At 35.4% G+C, this 21,181-nt stretch overlaps 2 protein-coding genes across 3 annotated transcripts in view; one reads left to right on the top strand and one right to left on the bottom strand.

The window, feature by feature from the left end:
• Positions 1-21,181, top strand: part of Plod (procollagen lysyl hydroxylase) — a 432,367-nt gene that overhangs the window by 79,871 nt on the left and 331,315 nt on the right. The gene's annotated exons all lie outside the window — the stretch shown is intronic.
• LOC137616702 (immunoglobulin domain-containing protein oig-4-like) overlaps positions 5,621-21,181 on the bottom strand; it is a 24,122-nt gene continuing 8,561 nt past the window's right edge. The window contains exons 2-4 of the mRNA XM_068346698.1: positions 16,647-16,861; positions 15,736-15,885; positions 5,621-6,909 (exon numbers count right to left, since the gene is read on the bottom strand). Of these exons, the coding sequence (XP_068202799.1) occupies positions 6,751-6,909; positions 15,736-15,885; positions 16,647-16,847 (510 nt within the window). The 5' untranslated portion in view covers positions 16,848-16,861 and the 3' untranslated portion in view covers positions 5,621-6,750. The remainder of the gene's footprint in view (positions 6,910-15,735; positions 15,886-16,646; positions 16,862-21,181) is intronic.

Genomic DNA, 21,181 nt, shown 5'->3' on the forward strand with positions numbered 1-21,181 from the left:
GAACAGTAAGAAAATTAAATTAGATCTTTCATATATAAACTATAAAAACTTCAAAAAAACAAGAGGAAGAGAAATATGATAGTACAGCATGCCCGAGTGTACCCTCAAGCAAGAGAACTCTAATCCAATACAGTGGAAGGCCATAGTATAGAAACTATGGCACTACCCAAGACTAGAGAACAATGGTTTGATTTTGGAGTGTCCTTCTCCTAGAAGAGTCTCCTCTACCTTTACTTAGAGGAAAGTAGCCACTGAACAATTACATTGCAGTAGTTAACCCCTTGAGCAAAGAATGATTTGGTAATCTCAGCGTTGTTAGGTGTATGAGGACAGAGGAGAATGTCTAAAGAATAGGCCAGACCATTTGGTGTATGTGTTGACAAATAAGCTGTAACCAGCGAGAGGGATCCAATATAGTCTGTCTGGCCAGTCAAAAGACCCAATAACACTCTAGTGGTAGTATCTCAGTGGGTGGCTGGTGCCCTGGCCAACCTACTACCTTATCAAACTTCTCTTCCTTGAGAAGAAGACAACAAAGAAGATGATCATGTGGGAAGACCTTCCGCTAAAGGTTCTGTAGTTCCCTTTTCTTCAAGAGGGAGTTATGGTACTCACTTGCTAACTGGTCCCTTCCTTGTCAGTCAAGCAAGCATGAGCTGGTGTTACAGTTACCGTTGTTGCTCAGGGAGCAGGTGAGCTGAACACCAACTCCTAGGTGATAGTGGGTAAGGATATGCTGTTGTGTGAAGTTATCATCCTCCTTGTACTCCTCCTGCACTTCTGACTCTGATAATTCTTTTCAAAAGAAGAAGTTGAATAAGTCCTATGGGACTTTGAGCAATCTTTCATCTCTTTTGAGAGAAGAAGATGTATCCCACCTGGTACCTGATCTTGTGCAGATTGAAACTTGGTGCCATAGGTCCTGTACAGCTGTACCAGCCTAAGGGATCAGTCCCAAACAGGGTCAAAAGCTGGTGGGGTAGTGGCTGATCATGTGAGGCTGATTGCTTGCTTGTTAGTAGCTTACTTTTATATAATTATGATAAGCAATGAACATGCAAGACAATGAATATTGCACATATGTTCAAATTTCAATTACTATTATTAATATACCTGCATGGATATTATTCTTTTAGAATAAGGAAGGGCACATCCACAGAGAAAGTTTTATCAAGCATAATGATATGCAAAATCCAATCTTGCCTGCTTATGGTGTTTTTCAAGTTTACCCTTTTTAGCCAGGATCTGCTAATAAATATCTACAAAATGAAGGCAAGTTCTCACTGTGCATACACAGACCTCTAAATGCAGCTCATCCCTAATAGCTACTACATTCTTAAAAGGAGGCTTGATTGCAGTAAAAAATCTGCCTATCGTCTTCAGATGTTTTCCTAGGCCCACTGCTTTGGTGTTTATCATTGGGGTTTCCTGATGCCTGCCAGTGCCTCCACCAGCCTTAGACTATTAAGTTTTATTTGTAATGCCAAGTTCCCTTTAAACAGCAGAGTTTGACATGCCCCTCCCTCGTAGCGCAGGTGTTGCCTCTCGTTACCAAAGCCTATCCTCTTTCGAGCTCACTGTTAAGAAGGTTTTGGTTGATATTGTTTCTTGAGGTTTGCAAAATAGTTTAAGGAATACTTTTCTCTTAACCAAAAGTTTAGAAAGGCCATAGTTTTGGGCCCCATTTTCATGGTTACATAGCTTGCAAGTAAAGGACTCCCCTACCCACTCTTATTTATAAGGCCAGTCTTGGAAACAGTTACGTGCTTTCCTACATAACTAGAAGCAAATTCATACTGATTATAAAGTCACATAAGTTATACATATAGTAATAGCTTGGAAAAAGTTATGTACTTTCTACAAAACTGTAAGCAAATTCATGCTGGTTATGAAAGCAATTAAAAGTTATACGTATAATAATAGCATATAATTTAAATGCAATCTCTCTCTCTCTCTCTCTCTCTCTCTCTCTCTCTCTCTCTCTCTCTCTCTCTCTCTCTCTCTCTCTCTCTCTCTCTCTCTCTCGACAATGAATGTATTTTGTAGCATTTTCTCAGAATTTATTTTCAGTCACTGTAGCAACAGTATCTATTTTTTGAAATGGAAATTCTGCAGTAACTTCTAAAGATTTTAGAGTTACTGTATAAGAAAAATTGTCAATGAAACTATTCATAGTTTGACTATATGCAGTATATGTACAGTAGTTCACTGTCCCCACTATACTGTTCGAACAGTCTTCTACCTCCTTCCTTCCACCCTCTCTCCTCCTAACCCCTTCCTTCCAACATCTCTCCCCCTACCTCCTTCCTTCCAACATCTCTCCCCCTACCTCCTTCCTTCCAATATCTCTCCCCCTACCTCCTTCCTTCCAATGTCTCTCCCCCTACCTCCTTCCTTCCAATCTCTCTCCCCCTACCTCCTTCCTTCCAATCTCTCTCTCCCTACCTCCTTCCTACCAATCTCTCTCCCCACCTCCTTCCTTCCAATCTCTCCCCCCCTACCTCCTTCCTTCCAATCTTTCTTCCCCCCTCCCTCCTTCCAACCTCTCTCCCCCTACCTCCTTCATTCCAATCTCTCTCCCTCTACCTCCTTCCTTCCAATCTCTCTCCCTCTACCTCCTTCCTTCCAACCTCTCTCCCCTTACCTTCTTCTTTCCAACTTCTCTCTGCCCTACCTCCTTCCTTCCAACCTCTCTCTCCCTACCTCCATCTCCCTTGTCAGTCTTAGGAGCCCAATGGCAATTCATGATGATATTCTATATGATTTCCCTGTAAAGCATTTTATGTAATTCTGAGGAAAAACCCTTATAAACTGATTTTTAATGTTGCAGATTGTTTACTTGTTTTTTTTTTTATCAACACAGTTTTGTATTTTATGAAACACATAAGTAAATATGAACTGCTAAGGAGACGTCTGCAACAATGAGGTTTGTCTTTGAAAATGGAGAATTCATTCATAATTTTATCAGCCAGTAGTACTACTACCATATAAGCAAAGTGGCATTGCCATTTATAATGCCTCGGTTACTCAAGGATTAAAAGGAATCTTATCTCTGACTGCAATACCACTCAGTGACATCCCTGTCATTTTAGGACTAGAGACTATCCAGCATCTCCTCAGAGCGAAAGGCTTTTCGTGAGACATTGCAAAGGAGATGCCTGGGTATACTAGACAGCATATCAGGGAAAGTTTGCAATCTTCTGTAATTGGTGCTGTAGAAAGGGTACTTCTCCAGTCTGCGTCTCTATTCAACTAATTGCGTACTTTCTTGTCTATCTTCTCTGAGAGAAGCTCCTTTCAGTCTGAGCGGTGAAAGGCTATCGCTCAGCCTTTAGCCTAGTTACTAAACTGAAGGCCTTGACCTCTCATCCTTGGGACTGTCCCGGTTGATGAGGAGCAATCATGTTCAAAGGCCCCTAGAGAGTACTCCGTATGAACCCTTACGACAAGATTCGGTTAAAGATCTAACTCTGAAGACAGAGTTCTTCCTTGCCTTGGCCTTGGTAAAGCAAGTAGGCAACGTACGTGGCATTTCTTATAAAATTAGTCATTCTGAGAGGGGGAAAGATCTCATTTATCTTTTTTCCAGAGTTTATTACTAAAATCTAGAACACTGCTGTGGATGATCCAAAGGTGCAAGAAGAAAATATCCAAAAAATCACCATCCCCCTCTGGCTTCAAGAAACGATAAAGAGTGTGTGTTTACTGTCACTTGGGAATTTTGAGAAGCCTACACAGGCACATGCTCACGAAGTCGGGGGATTAGTGTGACACTAGCCTTTTGGAAGAACCTGTCAGCGTTCACAGCCCACTACTTGAGGGAATATATCCACAAGTAGTTTGATATGTTCCCCATAGAACCTGTGGGATGGGCACAACAGCTGGTGTTGCATACCTAGCTCTCTAGGACAAGAAGTATCTCGTCTATGAGAGCAGTTGCGACAACTTTTGATAAGAGTAGAATGTCTGGCCCTTCTCATCTTTCTTTGCCCTTCCCTTGGGTTACCACAGTTGTGTCGTCATTTTCTGGAATGTACTCCGATGCAGGTAAGCTACCATATTGAGCTATTATTCTATTAAAGGTTTAAAAGTCCCTCATGAATGGCAGAGGCAAGGGACAGTGACATTGCCCTAGCAAGCAGGACAATATCCTAGAGACACCATATATATTATACAATCAGGGCCCAAGCCCCCTCTCCATCCAAGCTAGGACCATGGGAGGGCCAGGCAATGGCTCTTGATGATTCAGCAGATAGACCTATAGGCTCCCCCAAACCTTAGCTCACAAGGATGGTAAGGTTGCAGACGCTAAAGGCACTAACGAGTCTGAGTGTGACTCGAACCCCCGTCTGGCAAACACCAGGCAGAGACGTTACCAATCAGGCCACAACAACCCAGAGTAGATTGAAGTATTGTAAGTACCCCCGTTCTCCTAACTAGGAGGAGTATGGATAAAAATGGAAATTCATACTTTTAAGAGCCATATATTTCAGACAGTGTCCTATGAGGATAACTTCGGCATTACCATCTCGGATCGATAGGAGTCAGATTGGAGTCAACACTTTTGCACCTCTTCAGGTCTGAGTGTTCAACTTTTCAGAAGTTTAAACCAACCAGTTTGGTTATAAAAATTTCCTCCCTCCTAAGAATAAGTCTCCTATTAAAGGACAGGGGTTTGTATCTGTGTAGGTACAATTCACAAATTTTTAAAAGTAATTTGTATTTTTCCTAACTATACAAACAACAGTTCTTCAAGTTAGACACTTCCCTCCTCAACTGCCTCGCAATTCATATGTAAAGGTTATAGTGGGTTACAGATGTACTGGCAGGGGGTGGGAGTTCCCTGCTAACTGCCAGTGACTACCAACATGTCGTTATAAATTTTAACTGACGAGTTTCTAGCATCGCTGAAATCATACTCCTATTAAGGGACTCAGGTTTGTAGAGTTAGGAAAAATACATAATACGTTTAAAAATTTATGATTTTACATGGTAAGGTCTTATATTGTGATACAGTATAGTACTGTTTCTTCCTCAGTCAGTCGTTTTAATGCTCTCTACTGTTCAGTGTCTATAATCTAAATTTCTATGTTTTACATGCAAGTATAATCACTAAAGGTCTTGCATTGTGATACACATTAAGGTCTCTTGCTTAGTCATTTTAGTGCCCTCTAGCATATTGTGTGTATTCAGTTCTATGTCAAGGTACTTTTTCAATTTTGTTTTTAAAATCTGACGTACCTTTTGTCTTTGCCTACACGTACACCAAATAATCTGGCCTATTCTTACCACATTCTCCTCTGTCCTCATATACCTGTCAACACTGAGATTACCAAACCATTCTTCTTTGCTCAAGGGGTTAACTACTGCAATGTAATTGTTCAGTGGTTACTTTCCTCTTGGTAAGGGTAGAAGATACTCTAGCTATGGTAAGCAGCTTTTGTAGGAGGACACTCCAAAATCAAACCTTTGTTCTTGGGTAGTGCCATAGCCTCTGTAACATGGCTTTCTACTCTCTTATGCTCTGTAATTATGATCTGGTCTGAGCAGTTTTTGAAAATGTATCTAGACTATCTGATATCGTTTGATATTAGAAGGAGGTAATGGGGAAAGTGCCAGATTGATGAAAAAAAATTTAATAAGGATTTTTACATTTGATGATAATTACTCAGAAAACTAAAATTTAATCAGAATTTATAGTGCTGAGAAAATTTTACATGATATTCAAACACTGCAATATGTTTCTTTAACATGAATGAATAATTAATTTTTTGTTATTCATTTGTATTTTTGTAGTCTATTAAGATTAAATGAGTGGGATATTCGTTAGTCATGATCATGTATTGAATGCTAATACAATGTAGTAGTATATATCATAGAATAAACATGAAATATTGCAATCTTCCTTTTGTAAATTTGAGCAAATTTTTGTACCATGTATGCAGCTTCATCTATTTATAGTTCTTTTATAACAACTCACTGTGCTATTCATACGAACAGGTACAAGTACATTGTATGGTACAGTATACTCACTTGAGTTTGATCTATATCTACAATACTTTGCTTATAAAGTTCCCTGTTTACTTACAGCCTAAATTCTATAAGTAAAGAAGAGACAATATTATGACATAAGTTCTGATATGTACAGAAGGATATGCAGGTGCTTTATGTGTAAATACAATAATGCTTTTATGATATCTTTGGCAAATGATCTAATAAATATTTTTTGTTATTTTCCTTGCACATGCAGCTCATCCATCTACCTGATCCACATGTTGCAGGAATTTCAGTATACTGTAAATATATTAAAAAAAAAAGTTAAAACTGCCCTTTTTTTATGTGATAAGAGATTTTAGCTTTTCAGTATACTGTAAATATATTAAAAAAAGTTAAACTGGCCCTTTTTTATGTGATAATTAAGAGATTTTAGCTTTTCAGTATACTGTAAATATATTAAAAAAAAAGTTAAACTAGCCCTTTTTATGTGATAATTAAGAGATTTTAGCTTTTCAGTATACTGTAAATATATTAAAAAAAAGTTAAACTAGCCCTTTTTATGTGATAATTAAGAGATTTTAGCTTTTCAGTATACTGTAAATATATTAAAAAAAAGTTAAACTAGCCCTTTTTATGTGATAATTAAGAGTTTTTAGCCTTTTATGTAGTGCTGATGCAGCACACACGCATATTTGAAGTTTATCTTTTTCATTTCCTGTTGCCCGTGACACTTTGTTTTGGTAATGGGATCAGTTACTTGCTGAATTGGGCAATATATGTTGTACGGAAAGCTTTGATGTCTACAGCGTATTTATTGTTAGCGTGGCATTCGTAGATTCCAGCATCAGCTTGTGATGCAGGGTCAATTTCCATCTTGCTCTTAAGATAGTTGCCCTTTCTTGTTTCATGAAGCTGAAAAAAAAAAGGGAAAAATTTATATACATTATAGAATATTGATAACAATAATTTTTTAAGATTGAAATAACATGCACAGATAAGGGGATAGTAGGCTAAACTGTATGTACAGTACTTTAATTGAAGATGTGTAAAGAACTCTGAATAAGGGTCTTTAACCCTTTTACCCCCGGGGTATTTGGAAATTTCCAACCCCTAACCCCCAGGGGGTTATTTTTTTCCCAGCACATTTTGCAGTATATTTTTTTTAAATTGCTCTAACAGCCTTAATTTTTGTCATAGAGAGGTCAGGTTGGTCTCATTCTCTTGGAAAATGCCTGAATTTTCTCAAAAAATTATCAAAAAATATGAAAAACAAATTTTTAAACATTTTTTTGCAAGGACGTACCGGTACGTCCATGGGGGTAAAGGGATGGCTTTTGTGAAACGTACCAGTACGTCCTTTGGGGGTAAAATGGTTAAGGAAAATTGGTAGAACATTATGAATTTTATACACTCTCCTCTTTTATAAGTCTCAGCTAGACTAGATGTTGTTGTACTTATTAGGTTTTGTGTTAACTACAGTATAGGATTTATTTATAACAATTTTGTTTATCATTCTTGTTGAAAGTACCTTATCATGGAAATGTATTTTGTGGGGAAGTATTTGGCAGGAACTTGACCGTTTGAAGGGAAGGTCACATAACAGGAACAAAATTATCTCTAATCCCTTTAATTATATATTCTCTATATTTTAGTTATCCCTTTTACAACAGAGATATATTTAGGATATGTTAATTTCAAATTGTTCGTATCAGTTTTGCTATGAAGGAAGTTATCATGGTATTATAACTGATAGATTTAATTATTTCATTCTTCTGATGCATTGCCATCTTTACTCCCATGAAGATATACTGCTTTAGTGTAGGCTTTTACTTCTAATATTTTTTAAGTGATGTCACTTTGCATTACAAAGTTTTTTATCCTATAGGCATAAAATATAGTGCAACTTAATTCGACTTTTTTCCTTTTCTGGATTAGATTTCCCTAAAATACTCATCAAATATATATGATAGGAACTTGCTACCTTGTTTCACTCAAAAACTACATACTAACCATTGCCTGAACTCTCAACTCTCTCAACAAATCTTTTCCTTAGCTTAAATAGGGGAAGTAAAGAATAATATGTTTGATTTGTCAAGATGACACTTAAGAATTATTACTTGTCTTTTTTTATGCATTCATTGCAACTACTGCAATGTAATGAGGTTGATATTGCTACACCTTTGTAACGTCAACTTACTAAGGCCTCCAATCTCTGCAATATCGAAAGATATCAACATTTTAGTGGAGTTGGAAAATTTCAAGACTGATTTTGGAGGGATCATAATTTTGATTTTCATTTTGCCCCAATTAGGATTTGTTGATGTGATTATATATCCTTAATGCTTTTTTATATGTTTAGGCAAAAGAATATATTCAAGGAAGTAAATAATACGGCTAGGTAAAAAGGAAGGAATTGCTATAATGAGCACTACTATTCAAGGTGTGTGCGCCTTACTTTGATTACCAATCCACCCCCTGTTGCCAGAAGTTATTTGGACACCTTCTTTGTTGTTTAACTAGATGCAGCATTTCTATCCTCTCTAGTTAGGCTTGAAAAGGTAGGTGGTGTTGTAAAAATATATTAAAGAACTTTACTAATCAAGATCTTGTATCAGAATCTGTAATAGATTGTGCAAGTAATGATAGTGGACTTTTAACTCTTTTAGAGAGTGTATTAACCCTTTTACCCCCAGGCTATTTGGAAATTTCCAACCCTTAACCCCCAAGGGGTTATTTTTTTCCCAGCGCATTTTGCAGTATATTTTTTTTTAAATTGCTCTAACAGCCTTAATTTTTGTCATAGAGAGGTCAGGTTGGTCTCATTCTCTTGGAAAATGCCTGAATTTTCAAAAAAAAAAAAAATATCAAAAATATGAAAAAAACATTTTTTATAGCATTTTTTTGCAAGGACGTACCGGTACGTCCATGGGGGTAAAGGGATGGCTTTTGTGAAACGTACCAGTACGTCCTTTTGGGGGTAAAAGGGTTAAAATGTAAATAAAACAGAAAAGCTCCTTTAAACTGCAAGACTGAGGTACCACAATATTTTTGTAATTTTGATCATCATTAGTGTCAGGGCTTTTGTAATGGGAGTTAATTTTATTTACTCTTTCCACTCTCCTCTGTCTTGGTTGCTCTGATGGATTTCCTGTCTGTTCTTAACCATTTTACCCTCAGGCTCTTTGGAAATTTCCAACCCTTAACCCCCAAGGGGTTATTTTTTTCCCAGCACATTTAGCAGTATATTTTTTTTTAAATTGCTCTAACAACCTTAATTTTTGTCATAGAGAGGTCAGGTTGGTCTTATTCTCTTGGAAAATGTGAATATTTTTAAAAAATTATCAAAAATATGAAAAAAAAAATGTTAATAGCATTTTTTTGCAATGACGTACCAGTACGTCCATGGGGGTAAAGGGATGGGTTTTGTGAAACGTACCAGTACGTCCTTTGGGGGTAAAAGGGTTAGCTTTGATCTATACTATTTCCTCATGATCTTCATAGCCTTCCCATTGGAAATAGCTGCAATATTTACATTCGATATATACCACTTTTATCAATGATTTCCTATACATTTCCCTTATCCTACTTGTGATTACAGTAGTAATGATTCTCCTTGCCCATGACTTTGTGGATCTTCCCACTGGTTCCTATCCTGCTACTGTACTTCCATACCGACATGAATTTTCAGTATGACTAAAAGTTTGGAACTGTGGTCGAAGAGATAATTGAAAAACAAATAACGTTTTTAAGAATAGATTACATTTGGAAAAGTTATAAATATTTTTGCCATTGCATTTGGAAAAGTTATAAATATTTTTGCCATTTAAAAATAGAGATTATTTTGATGGGGATTTGATTAGAATGGGAATAACATTGAAATTTCAGTAAACTGCTGTAAAGTATATAAAAGTTAGGACAACCTAAAACATGCTTGTTAGAGAAGTTGTTGGAAAACCTTGGGATAATTTTTGAGTTGAAGTACAGTACAGCTTTTGTAGAAGCTGATGGCAGGTCAGATATGTTTTAAGATTTGATCCTGAGTTATAAAGAGATGTTTGATATTTCTTTTTGAAGTGTATATTAGGACATGGATGGAAGAAGATTCTGACAAAAATTAATAAAGGCATAAAACCTCTTATTTCAGGACAAAAGGTTTGCATATGATCAGGCTGTGTAATGAGCACGTAGTAGTAAATGAATAAGAAAAAGTTTGATGAAAGAAAAACTTATTATTGGAGAGTTGCTGTGCAGTTTCTAAAGACTCCTGTGTAAGTCTAGAACAGGGAATCAAATATGACATGAATGCTAAAAATTTTATCCTCTGTTGCTCTAGGACCAGTGTATCAATATGCAATGCACGGATTCAGAAATGTATATAAAGGGGACCCAGGAATTCAGACTCATTTAAACTCTCCAGATATCTTAGTAGCTGAAATTTATCTGCTACAAGGGGCGTCATATTCGGTGTCTTATAAAGTGTACCAACCGTGTGTCACACGACCGAAACCACGCAAACGCCTCTCCGCTAGCGAACGGTGAAAGTTTCAATGGGGCAGCCGCAGCGCCAACTTCTGTAGAGTCTGCCATAGTACCAACGATGGAGGGGCGAGGGGGTATGGGTGGAAGGCGGTGGGAGCGAGTCGACTTCCGGGGTCACCAATGTAACGGGCCGAGAGAAGGTTGTGAACTCAAACTCAGTTGCTTTCACACTGCCTTTGAGTTCACAACCTTCTCTCGGCCCGTTACAAAAGGAACCATCTTCTCAGTTGACTGCCAGCACACCGATGCCACATCAAACACTCAACAACCATTCGTGAACAAAGGCTCCACTCCCTTACATGAGGCTAGGGTGGAGGGAGAGTTTTAGAGACCACACTGCACCTCCCAAAAATAAGTTTTTCCTTTATCACATCACTTTTTTTTAGGGTTGAAATACTATGTGGTCTCCAAGGCCTTAGTACCATAGTATTAATAAGTATACTCATGCTGATTCCCAGATCACCGTTTGCAACCAGGCAAAACCTACATGAGTAAGAAGAAAAACTAACAAGTCTAACTCTTACCTAAGAAGGGCCCAGTTCATTTGGTCCTTCTTTCTGGACTACCCCTGGAGGGGTCACGAATGCGCCAAATGCAATGCATGAATATTATACTTCTTTGATTTGTTTCAGGTAGTGTTTAATAAACACCCTATGTTCAGACCATCCCATAGAACTTTGGATGTCCTGAAATTGCATGTGAGGAAAGAAGGCTAATGAAGAGGCAATTATTCTCATATCGTGAGTTTTAGGGCTGAAGACAGGATCAGCTTTTTTAATAAAGATCATCAAAATACACATAGCCCCTGTTGAAAAGGATTTCTTGATCTGAGTATTTTGAAACATACTACCATCTGATGATGTGAATTTCTGTAAACATAATTTTATGGTCGACATAGGATGGAGGTTGCTGTCTCATGACTCTAGAGCTGAGATATAAAGCGTATCTCATCTCTGAAGAGGCATTTCCATTTTGGTTAGAAGAAGGATGGAAGAATTATAAAGTTGACCAAAGACTCAAAAAGCCTACCCCTAGACCAAGAAACTACAGGATTGAGTGGAGATGGTCTGCAAAGCAAAAGACTGAATGATCTTATGAAACATGTCCAAACCACACATGATAGGTGTGGTTGAAGTGAACTTATATGACAGTACTGTATAGCTGTTGGCTGGAGCCTCCTCTCCTCCAAGAGGTGGATCAGAAAGGAAACCAAGAAGTTCGGTGTTACCTGATGAAGTGACTGATTCCATAGAAAAGCCTACCACATCTTTCATGCAGATTGTTGTTTTGTGGATGAAGCTCTCTTGCAGCACATCAAATAAGTCGAGTTGTGTGCTGAGAAAACATTTTAGAAAATACATTAGAGAAAATACAAGTGTGAAGGTTTTGTGCCAGAAAGGAGGAAACAAAGATAATCCACCTTCCTACTTCACGATACTGCTGTACAGACTGAAGTGGGTACATTCAAGGTCTCAGGTGCCAAATCAGTAGGTACAAGTGTTGTGGTTATTGGGCCAAAGTTGTGCTATGAGCATGGTTTCCTCTAAAAAAACTCTGAAGAATAATCAAAGCCTTCAAAATTAATCTCAGTAAACAGATTGACGACCATCTGTTCCATTTGATGTCATTGAATGGCAATTCTTTATACAGTATTCTGAAAAATAATGGACTTACGAAAATGTGCATCCATCACAGGATTGCCTGGGGTTACCTACTAAATCCCTCACCTCTACATCCAGTGGGTTCTCCTCCCCTCACTACAGAGCTCCCATAGATCCTTCTTTGGAAGCTGGGAACTTGAGGGCTAGCCACACCCATAAGCCTAGAACCAGAGGGGAGAGACCCCATTGGGGCTTCCTTGGAAGCTGGTAACCTGAAGGTTTAGACACAGCTTAATCTCCAGGTGGGAGTAGAAGGGAAGCAGAAAGCAGGTCAACAGCACCTTGAGTGGGCTGACCATAGAAGGAGCGGATTGATGCCTCTATTCTATTTATAAGTAAGAAGTCCATGGAAAATGCAAACGTACCAAATCCTTTTGGAAGAATAAGCTGCTTAGTAGAGCCCTGACTAGGCAGCAAGATATCTCTGGAGGGATACCTCTTTTAGAAACCCAAAGGTTCTTCTGGAGAACCCAGCAGTAAGGCTTCCTCTTATGAGGAATCTAGGTTGTTCTTAGATTCAAAGTCCACAACATGGCTTGGGTCCCGGTCCACTATGATCATATTCCCGAAGCCCCTAACCACTGAAATTGCTTTATCAAGGCTAATTAGATCTGAACCTGTTTTGGGTTAGCCGAGTTATCACATCTAACTCGGATTCATCTTGGTATAATATCATTAATTTGTAATAGAAATATTTTAAACGAAAAAATTTCCATTTTAAATTTATTTTGGAAAGGGGTAGTAAATCTCCCATCCCCCTCCTATAAGGGCCACCAAACTAAAAGAGAGACAGGCTCACAAGAGTCACAACACAAGTAAGTACTGTACCTACTTAACAAAGATATTTAATTCAGTAAGACAGGCTACAGTCCATCGTAACCCTAATATCATATTGCCCTCGTGGTTTACCAACCCAAGGGTTATAGGAACAAAATACAGTACTATAATAGAGCCTCTTAAATCTTAAGATAGAAAGAGATTCAATTAACAATATAGGATTCTATCATACCTCTCTTTTCTCCGTCCAATATTTACATCTGATAAATATGGAAGGCGAACTACGGTACATGTAAGAAGTGATAGCTAACTTGCCAGCCCTCTCATCTCATGCTCATATACCCAATTAGAGGAGAGCGGGAATAATACTTCTCTACAATATTTAGTATTCCAATACATGTATGTATGAGAGAATACTGTCTGATTAACAGGTTATCACTTTCACAATCAATTACATGATTATCTAGTTTATAAACTATTGTGATACAGCTAAATAACTAGACGAATACTGTAGAACTAACCGGCCACAATTATAAAACACCTTTTTCTGGATTCAACTAACATTAATCCAGTAAACTAATGCAGTTACAATAAAAAGTAATTATAATCTCCATGTAACCCACTAGACAACCTCCAATGAGGTTATGCTAGCCTTGCCATACTTATAGATGCCGCAAAGTTAACCTTCCTTTGTGTTTCATGACTAACTAGTTATTAGAACTCTTTTGATTAATGAAATTGGTTACAAAAAAACCACCTGCAATTAAATCAACCCCACCCTTCGACAGTTAAACTATAATTATGAAATAAGTGACAAAATAGCTAAGCCAGTTAAGTCAGAAACTGAATCTAATTATGGATTAATTAGGTAAAGTATCAATATAACAAAGGGAGAGATAATTAACAAAAACCCAATCATGAATAGAAAGACATGCATGAAAGCTAACAAAAGCGATTGAGTTGGTGACCAAACAAACATTTCAATAACAATCACAATTACTCAACTGCCAGTGTTTAGACATGTTTTATATGAATTAATTAGCTAAAAGAAGAAACCACCTGAAATCAAGGACTTAATGATGTTCTTAATAATCCAATATGAGACTAGACATGTCTTTGTGTTGCAGACGACGAGAAATGAATGATGGTTTAGGGTTTGTTGTGTTGGTATGCTGGCAGTCAACCGAGAGGATGGTTCCTGTCTTTGAAGCCGCACATGACGTGCCAAGCCGAGATCAAATGAACTTGAACTTTTGGGTCTCCCTTATACATAATACACTGGCAATAGTGCAGGGAATATAATATTTCTTTGGTATTTATGTTGTATTGTATTCCCTGTTGTAGCTTAACACAGGAAAGTTCTTGGAGACCACTTGCACTTTTAACTTCCAAAATTTATTGTGTAAACCCCAGGAATATTTTAAAGAAATTTTAAAGAAATTTAATACAAAGAAATAAGCAATGATATTATTCAGGAAAGAAGAGGAATGATTACTTTTTTGTTGGGAAGAAAGAAAAGTATATTAAACAAATTATTTCTCAGGTACCACCAAATATTCTTCTTAAACATAGGCAAGTTAAAGAATTCATTTAACATAAAGCAGAGTAAAGAGTTCCACACTAGAAATGAATATGTAGAAATAATCAACCAATTAACCCTAAAGCTCACCATTGCCCAATGGTATTTACATATATATAAAAAAACTCTTGAGAGTACGAAGTCATTGGATGAATTAAGGGCAATGGTCTAACAGACATGCCAAAGTGAATGTTAACCCTTTTACCCCTAGGGTATTTGGAACTTTCCAACCCTTAACCCCCCCAGCATTTTTTTTTTTCAAGCACATTTTGCAATATATATTTTTCAAATTGCTCTAACAGCCTTAATTTTTGTCATAGAGAGGGCAGGTTGGTCTCATTCTTTTGGAAAATGCCTGAAGTTTCTCATAAAGTTATCAAAAATATGCAAAAAAAAAAATGTAAATAGCAGTTTTTTGCAAGGACGTACCAGTACATCCATGGGGTTAAAGGGATGAGTTTTGTGAAACGTACTAGTACGTCCATTGGGGGTAAAAGGGTTAATTGAATTCAGGAGCCTAGTTATTGTATAAGCAAAGCTTTTGTTTCAACCTTATCAAGAAATGTTGCAGATCACAGAGAACAGATCCATCTTGTATTACGCTAAATTTGGTGCTCAGATAATCCTGTATATGAATATGTCAGGAATTTTAATGAATGAAGATTTTCTATGTGGCATTTCACAACTTGATAACCATAGTTATCATACTGTGAATATCTTATTATTAGATAGATTGATTGCTTTAGTTTATTTCTATTTTATTTCTTTTCATACTGTGTGCTTAGTTCTCTTTGGATTTCCTTATAAGAAATATGCAAAGTTCTAATGTTTTACTCACGTACTCGCTGACAAATTTGAGATTAGCTGAATGTCAGTTTAGATACTGTATTGTGTTTATAGATTCCATTTTCTGGGAAAGCAGTTTTTATTAATTGAAATATTACCACAAGATATTAAACTAAGGGAAGATTGTGTTTTCAAGTTTTGTATCTCGGAGACTAAATTTGAGTTTGGTAGTTTAATGCTCTTGGCAATAAAAACACAGTAACAGTATTCAAAATCAGTTGGATTGGGTTGGAACTTTTCAATGTTTTTTTCTTTTCTTTTAATATACTGTTTTATTGTGATTTATTGTAGCTACCAAAAGAAGTATCCTTTTTCTCCTAAAAAACTGAAACTCACCTGCATATATTTGTGAGCATACAGCTCAACTCCATCCTTGAACCATGTTATTTGAGGCAGTGGAGCTCCTTTGGCAACACAAAGAAACACGATTTTGTGACCAAGCACATACTGGTAGTTGAAATGGGAAGATTTTGTTATCTTGGCACCCTGCAAAATATTGAAAGGATTTTAGCATTATTTTGAATTGAAGAATGTTCGCCTGAAGATCATTGCCGTGAGATGAAAAGTAACTATAGTCCATTTCTTTTAGCGAGTCATATTTGCACCGACTCGCAGCAGTACCCTTTTAGCTCGGAAAAGTTTCCTTATCGCTGATTGGTTGGACAAGATAATTCTAACCAATCAGCAACCAGGAAACTCTTACGAGCTAAAAGGGCACCGTTGCGAGTCGGTGCAAATATGACTTGCTAAAAGAAATGGACTATAGTGTTAAATGCTTCCATGAGTATACAGTACATATAAGGTATTAATTATGATATGTCAAAATATTGTAGTGTAACAAAATATGTTGTTGCACTGCATGAAAGATTTAGCTATATTAAAATGGATTGCAGTTTTACTTTCATTTTGTATGATTCTTTTATAAAGTAGTAAGGTTATAAGCTTGTCTCAGAAATCAATTATTAGTTGGAACAATGATATTTTAGACAATTTGAGAATTAGGTTGTCATTTTATGTTATGGAATGAAAGTTTTATATTTATTAAGTTAGATTTGTTTAAAGTTTTAAGTTTTTATAACATTAAAAGTGTAAAATATTGCAGCCAGCTTATAACCTTTCCAAAATACTTTTTAATCACAATATCTGTTTAACTACTGTACTCTATCTTTTATTACCGGTAGGTCTTTTTTTAAATCCTTTTAAGATCAGTGCTATTGCGTGTTAGTATAGACTTACAGATAAGTTACCTTAGGATTTTGGTAGTACTCCTTGGCTTCCACCGAAGGATAAGTTCCAGTGATGGGCTTGAAGTCTTTTCTTCCTTTATAGCGTCCAGAGAGTTTTCCTCTTTTTCCTGTGCCAATAGTGTTGCTCTGTATCGCCAAACTCACCAACATTAGCACTACTACAAATTTCATCCAGTTGGATCCTTCTCGCATTTTAACCATGAAATTTTAGTTATCTAGAAGGGAGTATGAAGATGGTTAGAAAATTACCGTGTATCAGTATTAAGATTCTCATATAATTCATAAACATATAAGGAAGTATTTAGCTTAGTTGGTTGGTTGTAGAATCTTCTGGCCATGTGGAAGACAAGCTGAAATCATTTTAGAAATTACTTTAGTGTCGAGAAGTTAATGTTCAAGACTATTAACTCTCATCTGATTGAATGGTTTGTGAAAAATAGGCATAAAATTGATTGATAAGAAAGAAAATCCTTAACAAAACTAGTAATGGGTAGAACTGAAATTGTTTGTTATCAGTGTTGCACTGCGAAGTATTCTAGAGATCTTGGAGAAAAAGGGTGATGGTTCAAATATATTCTTAGACCAAATATGTTTTAAACTAACAATTTAAGAACAAAGGTGACGGTCATTTTGTGTTTTTTCAATATCTTTCTTCGCGTGTTTTATTTTACCATAATTATTTTTTTACATGCACTGTACTGTGTTTCTTTAACTGTGTTATTGTAATTATCTGTTCTTTATGTAATTATAGTATATATATATATATATATATATATTTATATATATATATATATATATATATATATATATATATATATATATATATATATATATATATATACTTATACATACATATATATTATACTGTATATAGATATATATATATATATATATATATATATATATATATATATATATATATATATATATGTACAGTATATATATATATATATATATATATATATATATATATATATATATACCTATACATACATATATATTATATATAGATATATATATGTATATATATATATATATATATATATATATATATGTATATATGTATGTATGTATAGATAGATAGATAGGTGGATGGATGGAGATATATATATATATATATATATATATATATATATATATATATATATATATATATATATATGTATATATATAAGAGCATGGAAAGGGGAGGAAGTGGGAAGGGTTGAATATGTGTGAGTGTGTGCATATCTATTTAAATATTTAGACGTAATTTTTGACGGGTCGGGTACACTAGTGCGCGCACGCATACACACACACACACATACATATATATATATATATATATATATATATATATATATATATATATATATATATATGTGTGTGTGTGTGTGTGTGGGTGTGGGTGTGTGCATGTATAATGTATGTATGTATGTTTGCATGTATATAGATGTATGGACAAATCTTATATATATATATCTTATATATATATATATATATATATATATATATATATATATATATACATGTATATATATATATATATATATATATATATATATATATATATATATATATATATATTTATATATATACAATATACATGTATATATATATATATATATATATATAATTATATATTTATATATATACAATATATATGTATATATATATATATATATATATATATATATATATATATATATATATATATATATATATATATATATATATATATATATATGCAGAATATGTATTTCAACATTAAGCCATTTTACCTGAGGGCATAGTTCCAGAGAATAAATAATTAAAGGTGTCACAAGCGTTCTTTAACTGATGAACTATAAAGGAAACCCCTTTGCAATAAACATTATTAATTTTATAATCATATATAGAACTCTGCTATTCACTCTTATCATGCATGCACTCCTGTGCTTCCTTGATATCAAGGCCCTTCCTTTTGAATAAATCTTTCACACCCAATATACAACAATTTTTAAGGTGTCCTCTTTTACCTTTTGCTGTTTCTGAATTATAATCATTGATCATTTTTTTCCACTTTAAAGAACCATATAAAGACACTCTGAACTTGACTTTCATTACAGTACTTTCACTTACTATCTGCACATTTCTCACATTTTTCATCTGTCCATATAAGCTGCTTCAGCCTTTTTTGTCTTTCATTCACATTTAACATCCACAGTTCATTTTCATGAAGGACAGTTGGCTTAACAATCATTTCACATTTCACTTTACCCATGTTATCTTCAACAGACCATTCAAGTTCCTAACTAACTTTAACACTCATCTTGCTTCTTCCAACCAGCATTCATTATATTTGCCTCCAGTTACTTATGTAAATTAAGAAGTTTTATTCTCTCACTATCCATAATAACACTTATTACTCTTTTTTTTCCCAGTTTCCATTTACTCTTCTTTTCTAGCTGCTACTCATATTCACTCAACTTTCTCCTCTTGCAAACTTTGGCTTTGCCAGATTTTTTTCCCCCAACTTTTTTTTTACGCTTTATAACTTGGATCACCTGCAAACATCAACCATTCTATAAGCCATTCAAAACATTATTTCCTTTCCCACACCTTTGTACATATTTCCAGTGTCCTTTTCTCACCTCTCCTATTACAATATTCATAAAGAAATTATTTTATCAACCATGGAGATATAACACACCCCTGTCTTAGACCAACTTTCACATTAAACTGCAGTACACTCAGTGCAGCAAAAATGGCCAATAGAAGAGGGCACCTGGCTGTAAACGGATTCCCCTACTATTGCTACGTCTCCTCAGATCATTGGCCCACTCTCCAATCCCTTCCCCTAACTCTCTCTTTCAATTATTATCTCTCTCATTCATATATTCATATTATTGCTTTTATAACTAATATCCCAATTCCCTTTCATTCATAGTTATGCTTTTTATTTATGATTTTGCCCTAGTTGCACCATACTCCTCCTCCCTCCCACACCCCCTCTATACAGCAGAAAAATTTATACCTATCACCTATTCCATTAGAATCTTTCCATCTTTCAGATACTATTTCTGGCATCCTGAAACATTTTGCTTACAATGCCATCAATTGAGTGACTTTCCTCTCTTTAACCACAAAATTGCTACCGCCATAAGTATTTTTTGCATTTTTAGCTTCAAACTGACTTTTGCAAATCGTGTAGCTCTCAGCTTTTCTTCTCTTCTATTTACTTTTAATCAAAATACTCCATCCAGTTAAATTAATTTTTCTCTTTGCATTGTTCCCAATAAAAGAAATTTGGTGTGCAATAAGTTCTTAATATCCCTTATTTTCATTAGTGGTCATCTTTGTTTGCCTCATCCTTTTTGAAAAATAAGGTTTAAGAAGATTTTTTCATATAGTAAAATTACACACACACACACACACACACATATATATATACATATACAGTACTGTATACATATATGCATATGCATACAGCATCTTTAAAGACAAACTGAGGTCCAGAAAGTTTTCAGGACAGCAGGAAGACTGCATTTATGTTTCTCCATTTATTATTTGTTGTTGACATGTTTCGAATCACATTTTTACACGACTCTTCTTCAGGACTACATTGGTTGAGTGATGGAATTTCACTTTGATATAAAGGCTGTGGTGGTGGAAATTTTAAGATCCAAGAATATTTAGATAGTCCGAAATTAATCAACCAAAATTGATAACGGAAAACTTCAAGATTCTTTGAACTGAAAAAAATCAAGGTTAATTTTGAAATACACAAATGAATTTTCATAAGGCCTCACAGAATTTCATGGCCAATTTCTCAAGTCCTCTCCCTTCTCAACTAGGCTTAAGATTCCACTTTTGCAATGGGATTGGTGTCGGTTCTTTAGAAACGTCACGTATTGTTCAAAGCTGACTAATTTGAGAGGCTTACTCACCCCGTCGGAAATTTAGATGTGCGATTTGCGTTGATCTCGTATTTGTATCTTCAATTTTTTTACCACCATAGCCTTTATATTAAAGTGTAATTCCATTGCTTAATCAATATAGTCCTGATGACAAGTTTGTAAAAAAGTTATTCGAAACACATGCCGACACCAAATAATAAATGGAGTAATGTAATTACAGTTTTCCTGTTATCCTGAAAACTACCAGGAGCTCAGTTTGTCCAGAGAGGCTGTCTTCAACTCTTTTACCCTAATAAGACATTGTTTATTCGTTGTAAACGTAAAGTAACATCTCCAAGTACCATAAATGCATGTATACATACATATGTTATTTTTTCCCACCATTATCCCTACATTAAGGGCTTCGTTGCCTAATGCGCCCTCTCCAATGCCTTCTGACGAAGGCAATCTCTTTCACCAAACCTCTTCTCTCCATATCATCCTTTACTTTATCTTGCTAACTAATTGTCTGTCTTCTCCTAGATCCCTCCCTTAAGGTTCCTCCCAAGCCCTCCTCACTCCCTCTCCATCACTCATCCTCAACATGTGCCCACTTCTCAGTTGTGACACTATTATCACCTCTGTAATTTTTACTACATCTGCTATTTTTATATCAGC

Source organism: Palaemon carinicauda, chromosome 22, assembly GCF_036898095.1.
Source record: "Palaemon carinicauda isolate YSFRI2023 chromosome 22, ASM3689809v2, whole genome shotgun sequence".
In the NCBI taxonomy this organism is placed as follows: domain Eukaryota; kingdom Metazoa; phylum Arthropoda; class Malacostraca; order Decapoda; family Palaemonidae; genus Palaemon; species Palaemon carinicauda.